The 23,064-nt window shown below is 40.8% G+C and overlaps 1 protein-coding gene across 1 annotated transcript in view; it reads left to right on the top strand.

Moving 5' to 3' along the window:
- Positions 1 to 22,223, top strand: part of ANKFN1 (ankyrin repeat and fibronectin type III domain containing 1) — a 319,561-nt gene extending 297,338 nt beyond the window's left edge. The window contains exons 18-20 of the mRNA XM_046677042.1: positions 913 to 1,079; positions 7,664 to 7,877; positions 21,132 to 22,223. Of these exons, the coding sequence (XP_046532998.1) occupies positions 913 to 1,079; positions 7,664 to 7,877; positions 21,132 to 21,928 (1,178 nt within the window). The 3' untranslated portion in view covers positions 21,929 to 22,223. The remainder of the gene's footprint in view (positions 1 to 912; positions 1,080 to 7,663; positions 7,878 to 21,131) is intronic.
- The last annotated feature ends 841 nt before the right edge of the window (positions 22,224 to 23,064 follow it).

The raw sequence follows: 23,064 nt of genomic DNA, 5'->3' as shown, positions 1-23,064 counted from the left end.
GCATGTAACGCACCAGCATAGGTCAGAGGTACACAGAGTAAGTGAGGTTCCTGGAGGGTGAGTCTCCAAATTCAACAATCACCAGGAAGAGACTGGTACTATACTAATCTGAATCAGGATGCTTTCCTTATCCCACTGAAATCTGAAGTTACGGTATATGATCAGAGCCAGTCAGAGAAGTATGGAAAATCTGACCACCTCAGGCCGCCTGCACCAGGCTGACTCCCACACTACTCTTTCCCTCCTCCATGCTGGGGATGAAGACTGTCTCCTCTGGCCTCTGGCCCATTATCTTTTGAGAGAGAAAGGTCAAGTCTGCTGAAGACAAACATGGTCTGCCAAGCCATCAGCTCCATCATCCTTCTAGAAGAGCTGAGGAGCAGAGAGGCAAGAGGAGGATCAAAACCCATCATACTAGGACCTTAGGGATATTTTCCAACCAGACAAAAGACACTCTGAGAAAAGCATGTCTTGTATTTTCTGGGACTTCTGGCTTTGGAAAGGAGCACACAAAATACATACTGGAAATCACACATTGAAATCAAAACCGGTTCCAAATTGCTACTTGGCTTTTTTTTCCTTAAAGTGATAAGCAAACTTATTTTCCCAATATATATCTATATATATATATTCAGCCTCAACTGTAGGGGCTGAACATAAACTGCAGCTTAAGCCAACCCCACTTCCCCATACCTTACCAGGACTTGGTAAACCTTAAAAGGGAATACTGTCTGACTAAAGCCAGACAACTAGCCCCTTAAGAGCACATTTATAATTAATTTATGGCTTAATATTTTCCACTGATAGGATTAATAAATCACGTTTTCATTCAACTTGTTTTCTCTGAGGTATGAATTTCTCTATTTTGATACCAGATCTTAACATGCTTTATTTTGCTTGTCTGTTTTCCAGTTCATTTTTGCAGCTACAGGGAGAAATTTATTAGTCTGTATTGCCGCCTTTCTGCTGTTGTGGAGTTAGATTCTCTGAATACCCAACAGTCCCTGAGGGAAGCAATCTCAGACAGCGAGGTTGCAGCTGCCAAACAAAGACACCAGCAGGTTTTAGATTTCATTCAGGTAATAGTTTGTTTCTTCTGAGGTAAAAGGATGGGAGAAGGGGTAAGGTGGAGGGGATGAGAACCAAGCATGAGAAAGAATAGCAATCTGGGCTAAATTTAAAGACTGCAGTGTACAAGTAGCCAGTTGATTTGGTTAAAATGTATGGAGCTCAGGGAGATGTGAGTTTTTAAACAAAGACTTAAGAAAAAGCTACAGGTAAATCACAGAGTTACTAAGAGCTGCATCAGCCACTGTGGTGGGTAGCAGTGGCTTATCACATTGGAGAGAAAAATCACCATCAGAAGGAGTAGTGCTCAGAATATTATTCTTACCCAATAGCGCACTGATAATTCCAACAGACAGAAAAATTGTATTAACTCAATATCCCAGAGAAAAAGAGAAGAAAACAACCCACCACTTTATGCTAACTCAAATCTAGCTGAACCTAAGATTCCTCACGCTTCAGACTTCTTTCCGGCAGAGTTGACACTTTAATGTGTGGCTACCAAGGTTAGAAAATGTGTTCCCTGTCCACAGTCTTGTCTGGAAAGGCCCTATGGCAACATCTCAGGGTCTTGTGACAGGAGTACTGGCTAGACATCAAGAGAATTTGGATCTGGTCTGAAACTGCCTCTAAATCCCCTGGACAAATCTTACGATTTTTCTGCCTGTAGTTACCCAATTAATAAAATAGTATAATAGCAACACCCCTGTGATAAATATCACTATGATTTATATTCAGTTCAATTTGATAAATATTTGTTGAACAGCCAGGTGTTAGGCACTGTAAGGGAAATAAAAAGTTGAATTAGACATGGTCCCTGATCTTAAAGAGTTTAAAATCCATTAGAGTAGGCAAGAAATGTATATAAATACTATTTGTAAAATGAATCAGGTGCTGAAACAGAAGCACAAAAAAAAGTTCTATGTCAACACAAAAAAGTAAAAACTTACTTACATTTGTAGGTTTAAGAACAGTTGTGATAAAGTATGGAACCAACATCTGAGATAGGCCTAGAGGGAGAGGTTAGAGTATAGCGAGAAGAAACAGACTGGGGGAGGGTGTATTCAAAGAAAAAGTATACAACAGGTAAGGCACAGAGAACAGAAAAATAGTATTTGGGGAATGAGTAGTAGTCAAGATTGGTTGGGACATAAACGGAGTGAAGTATGGTAATGAGAAATTAGGCAAGAATGAAAGCAGCAATGAGATCAGATCACAAGAGCTTTATTAAAGGCCATTACAAGAAATTTGTACTTTATAAGCAACAGGGACCTGGCCAAAGTTTTGGAGAAGTAAGTTAGAGGCTCTCATAGCTGTTCAGGATAGATTCAATCAGGGGGGATATTCCTCCCATTCGCACTGGTATGGCCATACTGGTGGTTTACGGTAAGCACTCACTCTCATTGGCCATGCTCACTAAATGATTTGCATCTCATTCCTAGATTTAAGGAGAAGAAGACTAATGGCAGGAAAACCAGAGACAAAGCTATTACAACCATCCAGGCAAGAAGTAATGAGGACCTAAGATAAGGAAATGCTGTGAACTTTGGGCGAAGAAATTTCTCTCAATCCCAATCTCCTCATCTGTAAAATAGGGAGGATACTAATAGCACCAGCTCAGAGTTACTGAGAAAATCCAACAGGATAATGCATGCACAGCATTCAGCAAAGTGCCTGAACATAATAAGTGTGCAATAAATTATATATTCATTCGTTCACTAATAAGAAGGGAAAATGCTTTGAAACATGAACATGCAAGATTTGGGGTTTATTAAGTACTCAGGAAGAAAACAGTATAATATACTTGCAGAGTGGTGAGCTGACAAATCCTATCCTACTTCTCTCATTCTATAAATGAGATATCTTAGGTGACCTCTCAGACTAAAGAAATAAACCGTTCAAAAAGTGACTTGCTCTCTTGACCTGAGAATTTAATATTCAAAACATTTACATCATTTATTTTATTTCCAATAAAAGTGGAACATCAATAGGGGGAATGTGTGGGGAAAAAGAAAAATGAAGCATGAGGAGAATATGAAAGACTGGCTTATCTTTTGAACCCAGTATAAGGGACAATGGAACATAGTAAGAATAATGACCAGAAGTCAATTAGCATACATTTTTAGTCCTAAATCTTCCACTGATAAACCTTGGAGTTTTAGACAATTCATTTGATCTCCAGGGGCCTCAATTTCCTCACATGTAAAATGAAAGGATTGAACCAGATGACTTCTAAGGGCCTGGCTGGCTCTAACATTTCAGGACTTCTTTAAAAACCATAAATATTTCTAGAGAAGTACTTCTCTAACCATGCCATAGGTTCTGTTTCTGCTTTACTCCACTTAAGCCTCCCTGAATCCAGTATGTTCATGCAACAAAAAGGCTGACTTTCTTCAGTCTGTCCCAGTCTCAAACCCCTCCAGGAGTTCCTGGCTCCATTCTTACTCCCTGATGACTACCCTTACTCCGTTTTCACCTAACCTAGGGCTCCACTACCTTTTTCTCTTTCCCTTTCATCACAGCATTAAGTGAGATGGATAAAGGCAGGCCAGGCCAGGAATTCTTCAAAGTGCTAGCCTGCTCTGGTCTCCCAAAGCAGGTAACTTGAGAGCCCCCTCTACATACTCTCCTTCCAGCCAGCCAGGTACATGTAGACTTGGATAAAAGCCAATTCTCAAAGGGTTCAAAAAATCACTTCTCGGCTAGGGTAAAACGAGACCATCTCCCTGTACCCATAGCCTTCAGCAGACTGCCTTGCTCCATCCAACATGAATAACTTCATTGACTGCAGATAATGTGAGATCATCTCTCCCCTTATCTATGTTGGGATTCTCAGTTTCTCTCACTCAGAATGAAAACCAGCTGCAGCCACTCACCCACTGGCGTTCACAGCTCAGTCCACCACACACCATAACCTGCAGAGGCAACCACCAGCCATGAGAGCATTTGTATGATTCCAGATCTAAGACAGTGTTGAAGTCACTACACAAACCAAACATTGTAAAGAGCAAGGGAGTCTATGTAAATACAGTGAGGAAAAGAAGCCAAGGAGTACAGCCAGAAACGGGGAGGGCTGGGCCAGAGGAGGTGCATAAAATCGTAGATAAGGTATACAGGCTTTACAGACAGCACATGCAGCAAAAATGTCAAAGTGCACAGACTTGAAGCCTGGCATATTTTGAGCTGCTAAAGCCTAAAGGGCAATTAGGCTATAATTTATATACCGTAATGCTTCAAATGCTCCTAAGCTGTAATAGAAACACAGCTCATTAAATATAGCCAATCTATCATCCCCTCAAGCACCCTGTAACTGTGCTGTGAAAAAACCAATCACCTTTACATTCTAATAAAAATATTATCTTGCCTGAGTACAGAGAAAGGGGTGTAATTTATGGGATGAAAACCAAAATTTTTAAAGGGCAGGGTGAGAAACGGATGCAGAATTTTTAACCAACAAACCTAGGGAGTTTATGGTCTTTCTTTTTAAAAACGTGTCAGCAAGTCTTCAGAAGTTGAATTTGGACCTTAAAATCAAGGGGATTATGTTGTCAGTTATTTTTAGATCAACAGTATAAGGTAAAATGGGTGCAAATTGTTCCTTGTTTTAGAGCTACTTAGCTAAGTCTGTTAAACTCAGTCCACAGTCCTCCCTGTACCTGTGTTTTTAATTTTTCTTCAGTTAATACTTCATCATCACTGAGAAAAATTAAGAAGTAAACATTGTTTCTACACATAATTTTTTAAATTTCTACAGTAAATTTCACTGTCCATCCTCAGCAATAAGGCTAAAGCAATCTTATCCAAAGAGAACAAGTGGATTATTATTAATAACTGTCTTAGTTTCCTAGGGCTGCCGTTAACAAATGACCACAGCCTGGTGGCTAAAATAAGAGAAATGTGTTCTCTCACAGCTCTGGAGGCCAGGAGTCTGGAACCAAGGTGCTGGCAGGCCACACTCCCTCTGGAGGCTCCAGGGGAGAATCTGTTCTCTGCTTCTTCCAGCTTCTGGTGGCTGTTGTCATTCTCTGACTTGCAGCCACATCACTTCAGTCTCTGCTTCCGAGGTCACACTGCCTCCTTCTCTTCTGTCTGCCAAATCTCCCAGTGTCTCACTCTTATGTCTTTACGAGGACATTTGTCATTGGAATTAGGGCCCCCATAGATAATCTAGGACAAACTTCTCCTCTCAAAATCCTTAACTCAAATCACATCTGTTGCCATACGAGGTAATATTTACCCTTTTATCATATAAGGTAATATTCACAAATTCCAGGGATTAGGACATCTTTTGGGAGGCCACATTCAACCCACTACAATAGTCATGACTGTCACTGTAACAACTGAAAACTTTACAACAAGGTACAGTTTATAAAGTACACTCATCTACATTATCTTACTTAATCCTCAAAGTAACTCTGTTCAAGGGTAGAGATCTAAAGAATTAGGTAACCATTCATTCATTCATTCATTCACTGAGCAATCATTTATTGAGTACCTACTCTTTGCCCAGTCCAGAGTAAAAGATACAAAAGCATATTGTAACAGCTGTCCACAGTCATGTAGTGCCTTTAAAATAACTGAGACAAGAGTATGCTGCATGAGGTGGGACCAATAAAAGCCAGAGGAGAGAGTCACAATCCCATCAAGAAAATTTTTCAGCATCTCCTCTGGGATTCCCACTTTGTCTTTACCTCCCTAAACTTCAGATTTCTCCCTTTACAATGCTCAGTACCTCCTAACAGGCCTGTTCCCTGCTGAACGCTTTGCCCAACTCACTACCTAACAAAGCCTGAAGCTCAATCTCATGCTTTCATTAATAGCCCTTAATACTCTGCCAAGTCCTGTCACTCCAGGACAGAACAGAACTAGAAAGCAAGAAAAAATGGCTATGGACCACACAGTGCCATTCACTAGTTTAACTCTAGCTTGTCTGTCACTCTCAGTAGATAGAGTGTCACAGTTTCAGAATCTCCTCTGTGTTTCTTGGGAGCACCAAGTTTGTGGATACTCTTTTTTTTTTTTTTTTCGGTGAGGAAGATTGGCCCCAAGCTAACATCTGTTGCCAATCTTCCTCTTCTTGCTTGAGGAGAATTGTCACTAAGCTAATCTCTGTGCCAATCTTCCTCCACTCTCTGTGGGATGCCGCCACAGTGTGGCTTGATGAGTGGCGCTAGGTCCACACCCGGGATCTGAACCTGCAAACCCTGGGCCACTGAAGCAGAGCATAAGAATCTAACCACTACACCACCAGGCTAGCCCCAGTGGATATTCTTTAAAGAATTTTCTTTAAGTACAGATTAAGGCCTTAAGAAGGAATTTTGAAAATAAAATAGAACACTGGGTAGTCTCTTATCTTTAAAACTTCTACAATCAGAGACTTTAACCTTGCAGTATTCATACAATGAACACCTTCTACCTGGAAGTTGAGTGACAGCAACTTTCCAAATGTTCTTCAAAAATAAATCAAAGTGTCAAGGCTGGAAAGGACCTTAGACATCATCTAGTTCAACCTCCTCTTTTTACAGTTGAGTAAATGGGTCTGAAAAAGTTAATGGCTTGCCCAAGGCACCCAGTAAAATTAGATGCAAAACTTATCACACGCTCCAGGGTCCCATGAAAAAAATGTATGACTAACAGACCCTCTTTGGAGAGAGTCAGAATAACCAGAAAGTTCGTGGCCAGGGTCTATTACGTTCTGGGAAAACATCTGTCATTTACAGAGGTAGACACAAAAACACGGTGACTTTTACACTAATAGGCTTCAGAGAAACAGCTATTTTACTTCAGAGTGAAAATGTTGTTAAAATCACTTTGGTAACCCAGAAATCAAAATGGTAACAATCTAAAATGGGCTACCCTAAAAATGCAAGGATGTTTAAATTACTTAGGAATAGGCTGTTTAAGCTGTTTTGTACTTTAGAAGCACTTATTTTATATGTAAGAAAGTAATTAGTTTAATATATAAAGTTATTTCTTTTCTATTAAAATAGGTCCAAGAATCTCTGCTTAGCAAAATAGTCCAGTAATGCTTTGTTTTTCCAGTTAACAGAGAGGAACTAAAACTACATTTCTTTCTTCAAGTATTCTGAAATTCAGATTTTATCAGATCCCTTCCCCACAATATCCTAATGAGAAATATTTCATTACATACTGAGAATTAATAACACTTCATATGTGTGAAAAACGTACCCTGCAGTTTCACAAAGCACTTTCAAATTCATGATATCATCCAATCATCAACAGTCCTGTGAGGTATAAAAGGGGAGACATTTTGTTCACAGTTTACAAATAAGGCAACTAAGGCTCAAAGAGGTCAAATGACTTGCCAAAGGTTATTACGGCGCTAATAACTGGTGGATCTCAGCTGGAATCCAGGTCTTCCACTATTTGCACTAAATGACATAGCCTCAGAGGTAAAAATATGCAAGAGATTATAAAGAAGAGATATTTTCTGGCTTAGTAAAACTATGTTGAAAATACCGTACTCTTGCTCAAAACCAATACTGTGGAAAATGTATCATCTTGAACTCTCAAGAAAACTTACTCCTTTTTAATTTCTGTTTGATAACTTAATGTCTTTTATCATTTTATCCCAAAGCAAATAGATGAAGTTTGGCGTGAAATGAGATGGATCATGGATGCTCTACAGTATGCAAGATACAAACAACCAGTTTCTGGTTTACCCATCACTAAGCTGATAGACCCCTCAGATGAGCAGAACCTAAAGAAGATCAATTCTACATCATCACATACAGACTGTCTTCCATCCCCATCCCCATCCCCAGAGATGCACAGAAGAAAGGCAGTGAGTGGTGAGCAATAAGATCTAAAGTTCTGTTTCACTCATCAGATTCTTTGTCCTATCTCCACTGATGTTCTTTTCTGCTGAGGCGTTGGTCCCAGCAAATAGTAGGAAACACTGCTCAGTGATGAGAGTCTAAAAGCATAGGGGGAACAAAATCAGAACAGTGAAGGGGTAGGAAACTAGCGCAATAACCTAAGATCAACTCCATTTAGGTGTGGGGAAGATTCAGTCCAGTTCTAGGCCAAGCTTCCAAAAGGACACAGAGCAGGGATGAGGCTTCAGAAATGCAGAATGGAGACGGCTGCAGTGCCAGTTAAGGGCCAAGTCAGCCAAGGGAATCTGACCAAAACCAGGGAAGGAAGGAGAACAGGCCCAGCCTCTAGTAAATACAGGCTGGCAGGAATGAGGGAGGAAGTAGGTCCCAGCCTGGGTAAAAGTTCAGGGCAAACTTCCCATCCACATGGCACCAATGTCCTGGGGTGGGAGGTGGGAAAAAGAGAAACCCTGGATAAACTAGAATCCTGAGCCTAAGGCCAAATAAGTAAGTTGGCCTCACCATGGATACAACAAGCAGGAGACAACTTACAGAGAAGCTAGCAAGTCACCTCCACTCTTGGGAACTAAGTTAGAGTTTACGTGGCAAATACTAAGCACGAAAACATGGCTGGCTTAACACAAATTTCTACAAACACCTTTACGTGTATAAACAGAGAGAAAGAATACTGGTCAAAGGCAATATAATGCTCTTGCCTAGGACATGTTGAAACTAGTGCCATTTTTCTAGTCAATTAAAACAATGGCATGCAAAGCATCTTTCTTGATTCTATAGCTTATAAGAGCTCCAATTTTGTGTACAATAACAATAATTGATATTTTTAATAAATAGTTCTGAATTGTGGGCTTGTCCTATAGGGGGCAGCATGGTGTAGCAGACAGAGCTTGGGCTTAGAAATCAAGAGACCTGGATTCAAATCCCAGCTTTGTTTTACTAGCTATATTAGCTTGAACAGATTACTACACACATAAAATGAGAACAATAATATCTACACCTTGAAACGTTACTGGTTAATAAGACAATCTATGTCAGAGATGCATGACATATAATAGACAATAAATTATAGGTAACATATTTAATGTTATTATTCTTATTATAGAAAACTTTAGTGGGGATATGAGCCTTTTTTATAAGTAAGTTTGTATATGCTCCTATGTTTTAAAAACCTCAATGTCTAAAAATCAAAACTTAACAAGTGGAAGAACTTGAGACAGCTAATTTACATTACCAAAGACTTCTATGATTTACCAAATAAGTCAACAGAAGACTTGTTTGAAGAGTTTCTCAAGTGTATTTTTATAGATTCCCACTAGGTCGGGGATACAAATAACATACCACCCCTGCCAGAAGCTGGTCTCATGGGGAAGAGAGATATATTAACAAAAACCTTCATGGAAATTGTCTATGTACTATGATGAGGATATATATAAGGTGCTAGGGAGTATATTGTAGGTGTTAACCGTAAATTCGTAAGATCAAAGAGAGCTTCCTGGAGGAAGTGACAAAGTCAAGTACTGAAGGATAAGCAGGAGTTGAACTAAAAAAGAGAAAAGAGGAGAGGATTATAGGCAGAGGAAGCAGAATGTTGTGCTTCAGGGAACTGCAAGCAGTATGGCCAACTCAGGATCCAAGAATATTGTTCATTCGTTTTGGGGGGTTTTTTTTTCATTAAAAAAAATAGTTGTTGGTTACCCGCTATCTTCCGGGCACTCTTTGAGGTAACAGAGATATAGTGATAAACAAAGCAAGTCTGCTCCCATAGAGCTTACATTCTAGAAAGAATGACAAACAATGAAAACCTAAACAAACAAGAGAATTTCAGATAGTGAAAATTCCAATGTATAATACAAAACAGCAATCAGGGTGGGCAGGGAGAGTGCTGAATTCACTAGGATGGTCAGCAGAGACCTATATGTGAAGGTTACATTTGAACCAACCAAAGAAAAAGGTGCCAGTAATGCAAAGGCCTGAAGTTGGAATATTCCAGACAATAAAACAGTAAAATGCCATGAGGTGGGTGAGGGATGCAAAGAAGGCCAACGTCATTGGATCAAAGTAAAAAAAAAACAAAAGGGCTAGTGGAGAGAGAGGGGGTAGAGAGAAAAGCAGGGGCCAGATCAAGTGGGGCCATGGTAAGAAGTCTGGATATTATTCTACTTGTGATGGCAAGCTATTAGATAGTTTTAAGTAAGGATTAATATGGTCTGAATTACTCTTTAAAATCAATTTGTCTGTTGGAGAAGAGACCATAGAGAGACAATGTTGGAAGCAGGGAGATCAATTAAAAAAAAAAAAAAACAGAGGAGATATCAAGTTTTCTGGCTTGAGTGCCTCAGGATCTCATGCCATTTACAAAAAAAAGGTTAGACAGGAGGAAAAACAAGCTTGGGTAGCTGGGCATGCTGAATTTGAGTTAGCTTTGGAACATTCCATACAGAAAGAAATGTTCAAGAGAAAACAGGATGTATGGGGTCTGGAGTTCAGGAAAGAGAAATGGACTAATAATATAGATTTAAGAATTGCTGACATATGAATGATGTAGCTACAAAATGCTTGGGATCTCCTAGAGAGAGTATGTAGAGTAAGAAGAGGAGACAATGGAAGGATCCCTGTGGAATGGAACAGCAAGACTTCTTAAACTAAGAAGGAGCAACCAAAGGAAGAAGATAAAAAACAAGAGAGTAGTGTCACAGAAATTAAAGCATGTCAAATGATGGTGAGAGGTTAAATAAAACTGAAAAGCTTCTATTTTGTTTTCTTTTGAACAAGGAAGTCATCAGTAATCAGTGATCTTGATGATAGTAGTTTGTGAAGGGAAGGAGACAGAAACTGAACCCAAGTAGATCAGAGAGTACATTGAGGTAAACAAGTGGGACCAGGAAGGATACAGTCTTCAAAATCTTGGTTGTGAAAGGGAAGAGGGAGGGAGGGCAGTTAGCTAGAGAAGTATAGGGTGGAAAGCGCATTTTTTAAACGCAGGATAGATATGCCCTCTGTTGTTCCACCATTCACATAATTCTACAACAACTCTTCAATTCTACTTCCAACTTCACAGCCCTTGTCTGCCCTCTCTGCTCACAGAACTTTCCCAATGTTTAATCTTCTCTTGGCCACAGGGTCCTAAGTGGGTCCTCCTGGCTGTATGAGGGTGGCCTCTCCTGTGCCACAGAAGTGCCAAACTCTCACAGTGGCCAGATGATGGGTTACACACACTCTCTGCTGCGAGGATCTGGCCAATTACATTCAGATTTTATTATTAACTTAAAATGTGAGCAACCATCATTCTGTTTCTTAAAATATAACTCTCTCTTGGGTCCATTTATTTCTCTGAAGCCAAGATTCTATGAGCTGTGAAACACAAAGATGTGGAGGGCAGCATATGAAAAATAGAACCCAGTGACAGGGAAACTGTTGAGAGCTAGGAGAAATATTTAGCGTCCTATCCCCTCACAAAACCAAAATCATTTCAGAGAATGAAATCTACTCCCACATACTCTGTCCTCCTCAATAGCGTGTCTACTTTTAATTGTTTGGAAACAATTCATGAAGAGGAAAAAATCCAATTTAGAAAAATATCCCCACTGGGTTGCTCACAGAGCAAAGTTTGCAACACAACTCCATTCTGTGTGGGTAGGGTTCACCTAACTTCTGAGGAGCCTGCTGCAAATACAGAGCCTATCACAAACCTAGACTCTGGTGCCAGCCCAAGATTCTGTTTTAAGGCTGTTGAGTACCTTGGATTTGTTTGTATCTATCTTTGTGTGTTCAGGCAGGGGGAGGGGGAGGGAGAGTGGAACTCTTTAACTTACTTCCCATTTCTGTGTGGTTTTCAAAGTCAAAGTAAAACTCCTCTGAGTCAATTAAAATTAAGAATCTCCCAAGGACCCAAGGGGGAAAGTTGGCTCCTAGAAAAGGCAGCTCAAGGCAGGGGGTGGAATGATTTGGTCCGTCACATGGGTATTTTCTCTCCCACTCCTTTTCTGTGGGTATAGTGGTCACAGGCAGCAGCAATTTTTTTTTCCAATAATGCTATTTCTCCTAGTGACGAATGGGTGAGGCAACAGAGGAGAGGGGGGCGTTGTTTCCTTTCAGGCGCATTTGAAGATTATCCTCATCTTCCAAATGTAAATCTTCCTAATCTTCCTGGTAACCTTTTCCCAGATGTTAAGAACACTATGGAATAAACTAAACAGCCCAAAAAAATCAACAGGAGTCTGAAGATGATTTTTCTCTTGGGAAATTAGAAGGTGAGCAAATCCCAAGGTTCTAGCCAAGGCCTGATGAGAGATTTATTAAAATTCTTTATTTATAAATTATTTAAATCCTACTCAAACACAGTGGAAGTAGATTCAATGAAGCACAAAAAAATTTATAAATTTGGACAGTGATACATTAAAAATGTGAAGATAGATTTTTTAGGGCAAATACTGCTTATCATTGCTTTCTTTCTGTCCTGCCATGCCCCCTGCCTTTAAGAGAAAAGCAATGGCTTTAAATCAATTATTCTTTCCTGAAATGCCATCTCCCCATAACGCGCTCAAAATCCACATCAACTCTACTCTGCTGTTGTTGATCTGAACCACAGAGACCAGGAGTTGCAACACCCATTACAATGGCAAGAAAGCCAAACTTCCTAAACCAGCACTAATACTATGGACAGAACTTTCATCAAATGGCTCCTGGGTCAACCAGAGGGGAAATACAAGGTTCTACCAGTGCTGGCCTGGCCAGTGGGCCCTCTAAGGGAAATTGAGGAGCACAACTAGGTTTATTAAAATAACAACTGGGCAAGGTGCCTACAATGCTTAATGGAGCATAAGGCCTGGATCTGGGGATAGAAGCTGCACTTTGCATTCTTTTCCAGGAAGGGAGGGAGTGGCAGTGGCCTAAGTCCCTGGAAACTCTCCTCAGTGCCCTGGCTGGCATCCTGGAGATTTTCCCAGCTTGTTCTGGGAGGGGTATCCCACTCTAAGCAATAGGTTCCACTAAGCCTTATAATAAATAATACAACCACCATGGAAGTCAAATATTTAGATTCCCACTAAAGCCGTGTTTCCCAAGTGTGGGTCCATGAACCTACAAGATAATATTTACTACTCCATATCCAAGCCCCATTTTCAACTCCTTGCTGGGTTACTATAATTCTAACTAGCTCTTCTCTTGATTTACCTTCTACCTCCCTTGCTCCTTCCTGTGAGTTATAGCAAAGAAGTTATATCATTTACTAATTCACTGCTAAATCTGTTATGAAATACAGTACTAGACCAGATCATCACAACACAAGACAACATACAAGAAAATATTGTTCCCCTTTATTATCAACAGCAATCTCACTAAAAAATCTTGATGTTTATCTGATTACTGGTTTAATGTGTGTTTAATTACTGGTTTATTTTAATGTGTCACCTCTTAATATGTTTTCTAGTTATTCTCTAAGGATGGAAAAGATCTTGCTAATTCTAATACCTTCTGTTTGTAAGGCACTTAAAGTATTTTTAACAAACTTATTTAATCCTCACAGTACCTACGGAAGATAGGCAATATAATTACCTACATGCTACAGATGAACAAAAGTTCCGAGAGGCTAAGAGATGTGCTCAAGATCATATACACAGTATATGCTCAGACAGGACTTCAGCCCAGGTTTGCCTAATTTTAAGACAGTTGCTCTTTCTGCTACAACTGGGCTAATGCTTAAGTCAAGTACACCAAATATAAAGCTAAATGATTTAGGTGATTGTTTTTAAGATTTCTATGGCAGATTAAGTAAATCAGATCTTTTCAGGCTGCTTTCAGCATTGTTTTTAAGAGGCAATCAAATATCACTACTCTTTATGCCCCCAGATTTCCATATTTGTTTCAGTTCCAATTCAACTCAGCATACTTTGCTGAGAGCCTTGTATACACCAGATACAGCACAAGAGACTAATAATACAACGATGATTAAGTCACAGCCTAGTTAGGAGGTTCTCATGGTCTGCTCATACGTCCATGTTCAGAGTAGACGATCTGGGAAATACAGAAGATTCTACATGTTCCTTTGCTTGACTCCTTCCTTAGTCCATTCCTTTACTGACTTCCAACATTTACTAAGCAGAAATGAATAAGACACAGTGCATGCCCTCTAGAGTTCATAGCTCAATGAGGGAGACCAACATGCAAATGAATAATCTGTAATAGACCTTGATAAATGCAGTAACAGAGATACAGTAAAATGCAGTTAAGAGCGAAGAGAACTTCTTCACCTGAGCAACTACCCTTACCTGGGGAAATCAGCACAGGCTTTTCCTGAGAGACTGTCTTAAAATATGATGTTCCATTGAAATACTAGAACGTCAGCCCTTTAAAGCACACGTTCATACACTCCTTAGTCTCCTGCAAACAATAAATGCTCACTATCGGTATGCCGAGAGGACAAAGTGCAAACTCTTCTTGCTGAGTGCTTGGCCTGACTAAGGGCTAGAAAGGAGAAAAAAGTATCACAAACTCCTCAGCAGTTGTTTCTAGTTACAGTCATTTTTACTATCAGGCTTCTAGTGGTTTCAATGGTGGCCCCCAAAGATATGTTCATGTCCTAACCCTCAGAACTGTGAATGTGACCTTATTTGGAAAGCTTCCTGAGGGCCAGGACCTGCTTCATCTAATCCACTCTGTGTGGTACCCACACAATTATGTTAATTAGGTTCTTAGTTGCAGCTAGAGAAACATATTAGGTCTTGTATTAGTTTCCTGTGGCTGCTATAACAAATGACCACATAATGAGTGGTGCTAAGGTGAATGGCAGCATAGCAGGGCTCCGGAGAGGGACAAATCTGCAGGTGGGTTCCTATTCTGCCACTTCTCAGCCATATCAATTGGAAAATTTAATAAGCCTAAACTTCAGTATTCTTACCTGCAAAATGGGAATTGTTGTAAGCATTAAATAACATAAAGAACCTAGAGCACTTAGCATAATGGCTGGCCCACAGTGAGCACTAAGTGAACATGAGGCATTCTTATTACTATTGTGGACACGAATGCATGTGACAGCCGAATAAACAACAGTGATCAGCTAGAGAGGGAAGTTCAACCAAAGTCAATTATCAATTCTTTGCATGGATCTTATTTCCAGCCCAATTTTGAATCTTCAGTTAACCTCTCTTCCTCATCACCCCTATGGTACCCATCACTGCCATCATCAAAAACAACCAACAGTTCTGAGACCCCGTTATTTGTGATGCCCAATTTTTCCCACTAAAGATAAGAGAAAAGCAGGAGCTGGCCCGGTGGCCTAGCAGTTAGCTATGGACCCTCCAGTTTGGCGGCCCGGGGTTCACCAGTTCAGATCCCAGGCATGGACCTATGCACCACTTATCAAGCCACTCTGCAGCAGCATCCCACATATAAAATAGAGGAAGATGGGCACGAATGTTAGCTCAGGGCTAGTATTCCTCAGCAAAAAGAGGAGGACTGGTGGCAGATGTTAGCTCAGGCCTAATCTTCCTCAAAAACAAAAAAAATGATAAGGAACAGTATTGTCTAAAACTTGTTTTAAGAATACCAAAGTCATTCAGCCCAAGCCTTTATCTAGTTGTCTCTGTTTAACTTGAAAATCTCTTTTATCTTTCTTCTCCTCTAATCACATGTCCTTCCATCTTTTTCACTAAAGACCAATGCCAGCACTGATGCTTGCAAGTGATCACCCGTCCTTGTTATATCCTTCACTCATATCTTCAACAGTTCCCTCTCCAGTGGTTCCTTCTTCTCTACCCACAAACATCTTCCCTCAACCTTGCTACCCCACCAGGCTCCCATTCCATCTCTTCCTGGATGTTTTGGCCAAACTCTCAAGCTCAGTCTGTCCTAAATTAAATTTACTATCTCTTTCACTACCCAACCCTGCCCAAATCCACTGCTGAAATTTAACTCCTCTGGTTTAATGCTACTCCTTTCTTCTAGGCACCAAAGCTTGAAACCTACTAGTCCCTTTCAGGACCTTTGCACTTGCTTCTCCAAGTTATCTGGAACACTCTTCCTTAAAACTTTCACATAGCTGGTTCCTTCTGATCATTGAGGGCTCATCTAGACTCCCTCTACTACAGAGATTCCTCCCCTGGCTACCTTATCAAAAGAAGCTTCCTCCCAAGTCATTCTCTAGTTTCATTTTCTTCATAGAACCTTGCAACATCTGAAATTAATCTTATGTATTTTCTGACATTGTCTAATCCATGCTCTTATGAGCTGCTTGAAAGCAGAGACTATTTCTGTCTAGCACAAACTAGTTGCACAGTAAACATCTTTGAATGAATGACTTTTATGGACTTTTATTTTCCTCTTCATAACTACCACTCTTGCTCAGCCCCACAACCTGGAAAAGATAAATATTTAAAGGAAGCAAGCTTGGACCACAGCCTCCTAGCTGGCCTCCCTTCTGTCTGTTTCCTGCTCATACAGTTCATTTCACATACTACCTGTTACATAATTATCCTAAATCACAGCTCTCATCTTGTCAATTACTTCAGAATTCATCAATAACGACCACCCAGTGGCTACAAAATTAGGTATAAACTCCTTATATAGGCATTCACAACTCTCCTCTGGATCCAACCTACCTTTTTAAAAAACTTAAATTCCCTCTTTTAACCATTTGTTTTGAAATAATTATAAAAACAGTACATTGCAAAGAAATGTACAGGAATTCCCATGTACCCTTCTCCCAGCCCCTCCCCAATGTTAACATCTTACACAGCTCTTGTACAGTATCAAGAAGCTGGTATAATCCATAGAGCTTATACAGATTTTACCAGTTATACATACACTAGTGCATGTGTGTGCACATGCACAGAGGCATGCAGCTTGCTTGTATAGCTCTACACTATTGTATCATACGTGTAACCTTGGGTAATCACCACCATAATCAAGATACTCAACTGTACCATAAACACAACGCTCCCTCTGTTAACCCTTTATAGCCTTACTCATCCCCTCATCCCTACCCCTGGCTGCTACTAACCTGTCCATCTTATAATTATTTCAAGAATGTTACATAAACTGAATTATTTTTATTGATGAGTAGTATTCCATGACACTGATGTACCACAGGTTTTTAACCACTCATCCACTGAAGAACATTTGGGTAGTTCCCAATTGGGGGCTAACACAAATAAAATTGCTATGAACATTCATGGGCAAGTTTCTGCATGAAAATAAGCCTGAAATTTTCAGGATAAATTCCCAAGAGTGTAATTGCTGGCATCCTACTCTTGCAACTTCATTTTCCCAAAATTCCATTCCTGCTCCCACTTTGTAGTCAAATAGGATTACTTGTACTATTTCCTCTTTCTCTCTGGTTTCTAATCCTCTCATCATAGTTTGCATATTTATTATTAAAAGCTGCTTAAATCACTTTTTGAAAGTGGATGAAGAAATAAATTAATACAGACAGAGAACAGAGATGAATGGAGGGAAAAAATAAATAAGAGATGATAGAGTATTTTTATCAATCTCATCCCAATAAAATGTGATCTCTTTCCTATAAATCTGCATCTTATTCGCTTCTCTTATAAAATGTATGATCTTCCACAGTCTCATAGATGCATACATGCCCTATACTTCCATTAAAACAGTAACCTCCCTGGAGACAGATAATTTCTTATTAATTTTATATTCACTCAGACACCAAGCACAGTGTTTCTGTTAAAACAGGAGCTGAAGCAAAACGGAATCTTCATTGTTGAATGAATTAATTAATTAAATATCTTTGCCCTAAGAAGGCTCCAGTCTAACCAGGAAACCAGCATGTTATATTTTCATTAAAAAAGATAACTAATGATTACAAGTCTATACAGGATAAGTGCCAAAGGATAATGGAAGCAAAAGTGTTACAAAAGTGCAGACAAGTGAGCAATCCTTTCTGCAACAGTTGAGGGATGCTTTTTAAGGAAGGAAAGGTTCAAGGGAAACCTTGAACAGATGAGTAGAACCCAAAAAAGTGAAAAAGGAGTCCCTTTTGGTAGCCATTAGTTAAAGAACACCATATGGGTTGATCTCATTCTTTATAGCTGCTGGATAATATTCCATAGCATGAATGTGCCCCAATTTTTAAAACATTCTCCTAATAATGGATACTTAAGTTTGTATCAGTTAGGATTAAGTTTGGATCCATGTTACAGAAAACCAAAATAAGAGTGTTGTAAACACAAGATACTTTATTTCTCTCTTGTATCAAAGAAGCCCAGAGGTTGACAATAAGGTTGGCATGTGCACTCCATGGTCTTCAGAGAGCATGCTCCATTTTTCAGCTCCACCATCCTAGCACATGACTTCTTTTTCTAAGGTTGCCTCACGAGCCCAGCCAACACATCTTGTTACGGACAACTGGAAAGAAAGAGGAAAAACAAAATGGCCTATCTCCCACCTAAATCAGCTCCCTTTATGCAGCCTTCCAGAAGTTTCATACAATACTTTCAGTTCTATCTCATTGGCCAGAACTTAGTTATGTGACTATGCCTAGCTGCAAGGGAAGCTGAGACACATGGTGTTTTACGTGAGTGCATTCCTCTCTCAAACAAAATTTAAGAATTTGTAACTAAAAAAGGATAATGGATATTGGGTAGCAGCCAGCACTGAGAGAGCAAAACTGCTCAGCAAGTCTTGCCCAGCCAATAAGTAAGCACACACATCATCTTCTATAATCAGGAAAAAGAAGAAAAAAAAGAAAAGCAGCACTTCAGACCCTGACTCTGAAACAAACGTGGAAAAAAATCCAGGCATTACATCTGGTTCTACTCACTAAAATAGAAGAAACCTTAATGCCATTTGTGTAAATGACTGACTCCCTAACAAAACAAAATTTTTCCCTGAAGTTTACAATAGTCTTATGATAATCATGTTCATTTTCCACCATGAACAAACTAACCTGTCACCCTGTAGGTTTTTACTTTGAATATTTGTTGTATTTTTTAGTCAGCAAGCTAGTACTGAATTTGAAGTCCCCTGCAGAAATTTGCGTAAACTGTTTCTCTTTTCTTTAACTATGTTTCTTTTCTTAATGCTTCTGTGCCTCTAAATCTTCCTTTCACAGGAGTCCCAGCCATAAGATCATTTCTAGTTTTTCACTATTATAAATGATGTTGCAGTAAATAACTTGTAAATGCCACCATGAATACACAGTGACAACTTCTCAAACTTAGATATCTAAAAAAGCACTTGCAGAAACAAATGATACACACATTTTTAAAACATTCTACCAAATTGCTATTCAAAGAGTTGTATCAGTTTACATTCCCACCATCATTATATGCACGTCCCTGATTTCCCACACATCACTAACACATGAGATTATCACTCTTTTTTTATTTTTAACAAATCTGATGGACAGAAAATGCCTCATTATTGTTTTAATTTGCATTTCTCTAATTACTATCAAATTGGTAATTATAGTCTAAGATGAGCATCTTTATTATGTTGGTATCAGCCATTTGTATTAATTATTCTTTGAATTTTCAGTTATCCTCTGCCCATTTGGAATGTCTTCTTACTGATTTATAGGAGTTCTTTACATACTCAGGATATTAATCTTTTGTTATAGATATTATTACTACTTTCTTCCAATCTATCACTTAGTTTTTACTTTGTTTATGGTATCATTTGTTTTACAAACTATTAAACTTTGATGTAGTCAAATTTATCAGTCACTTCTTTTCTGACTTCTGGGGTTTTGTCTTGTTAGAAAGACCTTCCCATCCCAAATTACAACATATTGTCTTCTAATACTTGTAAGGTTTGCCTGTTATATTTAAACTACATGAAATTTATTTTTATATATGGTATAAGGTAGGATTTTCTCTAATTATTTTGCTAAAGGGGTAACCAGTTGTCCCAACACTATATACTGAATAATCTATTCACTCCCCTACTTTGAAATGTTATCTTGACCACATGTTAAATTATCACCCAGAATTAAGGCTATTTCTGAACTTTCTTTTTCTGCTCTGTAGATCCATCTGTCCACCAATACTACAAAGTTTTAATTACCAAAGCCTTATAGTATGTTTTGACGTCTGGTAAATCACCCTCCTCATTATTGTATCTTTAAAAAAAAAAAAGTTGTTGACTATTCTCATAAATTTTCTCTTCCAGATGAATTTAAAAATCAACTTACTAAATTCTATTTAAACATCCTATGGAGATCTTTTTATTGAGATTGCCTTAGATTTCTAGATTAGAGATTTCTCATTTTAAGAGCACTTGAATGCTTTCAAAATTAGCATATATTTACCAACCAGCTACTATGGGCTGAGTTCTGAGAGAAATGCAAAAGGTTTTAAGATGGTCTTTGCCCTCCAGAGACATACAACCTGATTAGGGGGAACAAGATATAAACAACTAGTGCATTAACTGACCAATATCTATTATAGAACTAACCTTGCGGCTCACTTATAGTCTTTACAGTATGCACTTTGAGGCTTATTTTTTTTTCGCCTCTGATTTTACTTCTGCTTTTGGGTTTCTGTGTGGTTTTTTGGCCTTTTTTTTTTTTTTTTGTCTTTTTAAACACTTGACAACACGGTGTGTATATTCATAACCGATTTATTTTTTACTGTCACCCTAAGTAAGAAGTTTTATTACCATCTCCATTTTACAGATAAGAAACCTGAATCTCAAAGAAGTTAAGTAACATTCCCAAGATCACAGAGCAAGTAGGTGGAAGATAGCTAGGATGTGAAACCAGGTTTCCCCAACTTGGGCCGCCATAGGGCCTCCTCTTCTTCCTTCCCCCTTTTAAGTTCTTGCTACTTTGTCAAATGCAAAAATCATCTCTGAAATCAGAATAGGGAATGAATATGTGAACAGTATCCGGCTTTGTTTCCTGTTTCATCCTCTCTACACGTGCCCAGTGCATAATAAAATCGTATGCGGGTGACGAAGCCATGCTTTCCTCTGCCGCTGTCAGGCTGGACCTGCCAGAGTCCCTCTCCTTCTTTTCCCTTAACCCAAGAACAGGATCCAATGCAAAGCTTGCAGGGCCCTGTGCACTACGAAAACGTGGGGCCCCTTTTTCGACAAGTATTAATAATTTCAAGAGGGGAGAGCTGACCATTCAGGGAGGCACAGGGCCCTTCTGGGCACTGGGGTGGGGAGGGCCCAACCACAGGCGCGCTCCGCCCACGAAGCAGGCCCTGGCCAAGTGTGTCATTTTTCTAACCTCAGTCCCTGGCTTTGCAGATTCACAGCCCTGCTCCGATGAAGAAGGCTGCTCAGAAGTCTTCCTCCCTACCGACAGCGACTACGACTCCAGCGACGCCTTGAGCCCCCGAGACCTGGACCTGGTCTACCTGTCGTCGCACGACATCGCCCAGCAGGCCCGAAGCGGCCTCAGCGGCAGCGCCCCCGACGTCCTGCAGGTGCACGACATGAAGACTCCCTTGGGGCCGAGCCAGGATGCCCAGCGCCGGGGCCCGGGGCCGGATCCCGACCACGCGTGTGCCGAGTGCCTCCACAGTCTCAGCCTCACGAGCTTCGCAGCCAAGAACCACGCCAAGATGGCGCCGGGCGCGCGGCCGCCGCTGGGCTTCCTGGGAAAGCGGAAGCCGACCAAGCACCCGCACTACGGCGGCTTCAGCCGCCACCACCGCTGGCTGCGCATGCACAGCGAGACGCAGTCGCTGTCGCTGTCCGACGGCATCTACACGCAACACCTGTCCCGGGCGTGTGTTCTGACCCAGGAGCCCAGGGAGGCCGAGCAGCTCAGACCCGCCCCTGATGGGCCGCGAGGCGTGGCTCTGGCACACGCCGCGAGCCTCCCTGAGGAGCGGAAGAGCAGCTTTCAGGACCCGAGGCCTTCGGTCCGCCGCATCTACGTGGAGCCCTACCCTGCCGCCCTGGTGGACGCAAAGCCCTGGGCCGGCTTGAGCCCGGCCCCTGGAGGCCACTCCCGCCTGCCCAGCCCCTCGGGCCCAGAGATGAGCCCGGAGGGTCCCACCACCTCCCCAGTGTCAGAAATACTCAGCAGCATGCTTTAGGGAGGTCCGCAACTGGCTGTCCACGTTCCACTGCAAGTCCCTGCATCTTCCATCACCCTACCCCATGCCTGCCCCTACCGTGTCTCCATCCATTTTCAAATGGTTTGAACGTTAAGAATCTAAAGGTTACAGGTGCAAGTCCCTCTTTTTTAGAGTTGGGGTGGAGGCGAGAATTGCCAGTGTCATTCCCAGTTCAGCCTACACAGGGCATAGAAGAGCTTTTGTATCAACAGGAGTCCTCGACACAACAGTTCAAACATGCCACCCTGTTGGTGGCACCTTTGTCTGAGGTAGGGTACCCCAGGGACCCACCCTCAGTTCTGCAGCTGACTCTGTAATCTGATTCCTGGGTTTAGGACTCTTTCACAAATTTGCAATTGATGGGGAGGAGTTCTGTAGAAGAAAATAAGATTAGCGTTATTTTTCCTTCCATTCCAAACCTTTAGAAGAGTTTGGGCAAAAATGCCCAGGTTGTGTCTCTAGGGCACAGGGTCAAGTGGACTAGTCCTGAGTTCCCTGTGGGCTAAACCAAGTCATTCCAAAGTGCAAGGTTGTCAGCAGCTCACCAAAGCCAATTTATCCATCAGCCCCACAGGGGCTGATGAGGTAGGCCTAAGACAGGACTTTTCTTTGCTTGATGCTGTGTGGAAACCTCCAGAAACAAAAGTAGAGGATGCTTCTCCTCTAGCTCTGTCTTGCAAAGATAGACTAGGGCCAGAAACAACCCTTCCTGCACACTCAGCTTCCATTCAAGCATGAAAATGGGCCATATATTATTCCAGGGTGCAAGGAGACAGCTGAGTTAAGTGAAAGCCCGGATTATAGACAAGACAAGGGAACGAAGAGAGTCATAAGCAAAAATGTATTTCCTTTACAATCCTAAAATAAGTAAGTCCATGGTGGCTGTGTCTGAAAATGACAGTGCATCTGCTCCAGATTCTTAGGTAATGGAAGTGTCATTGAACAAGAAAGTAAATACGCTTCAGACATGGCCAGGCAGTGAGGGAGTCCTTACAGCCATACAGGCACATCTACCCACCCACACATCCTTGAGTTTCTGCCTTCCCCTTCTCAAAGGGCCCCTTCCAAAGTCAGTTTTGCCCTGAGATCAGCTAGCCCCCTGGCCTCAGGGAAAA

Source organism: Equus quagga, chromosome 11 (assembly GCF_021613505.1).
Source record: "Equus quagga isolate Etosha38 chromosome 11, UCLA_HA_Equagga_1.0, whole genome shotgun sequence".
NCBI lineage: Eukaryota > Metazoa > Chordata > Mammalia > Perissodactyla > Equidae > Equus > Equus quagga.
The sequence above is the reverse complement of the archived record's forward strand: the minus strand, read 5'-3'. Positions and strand labels throughout refer to the sequence as shown.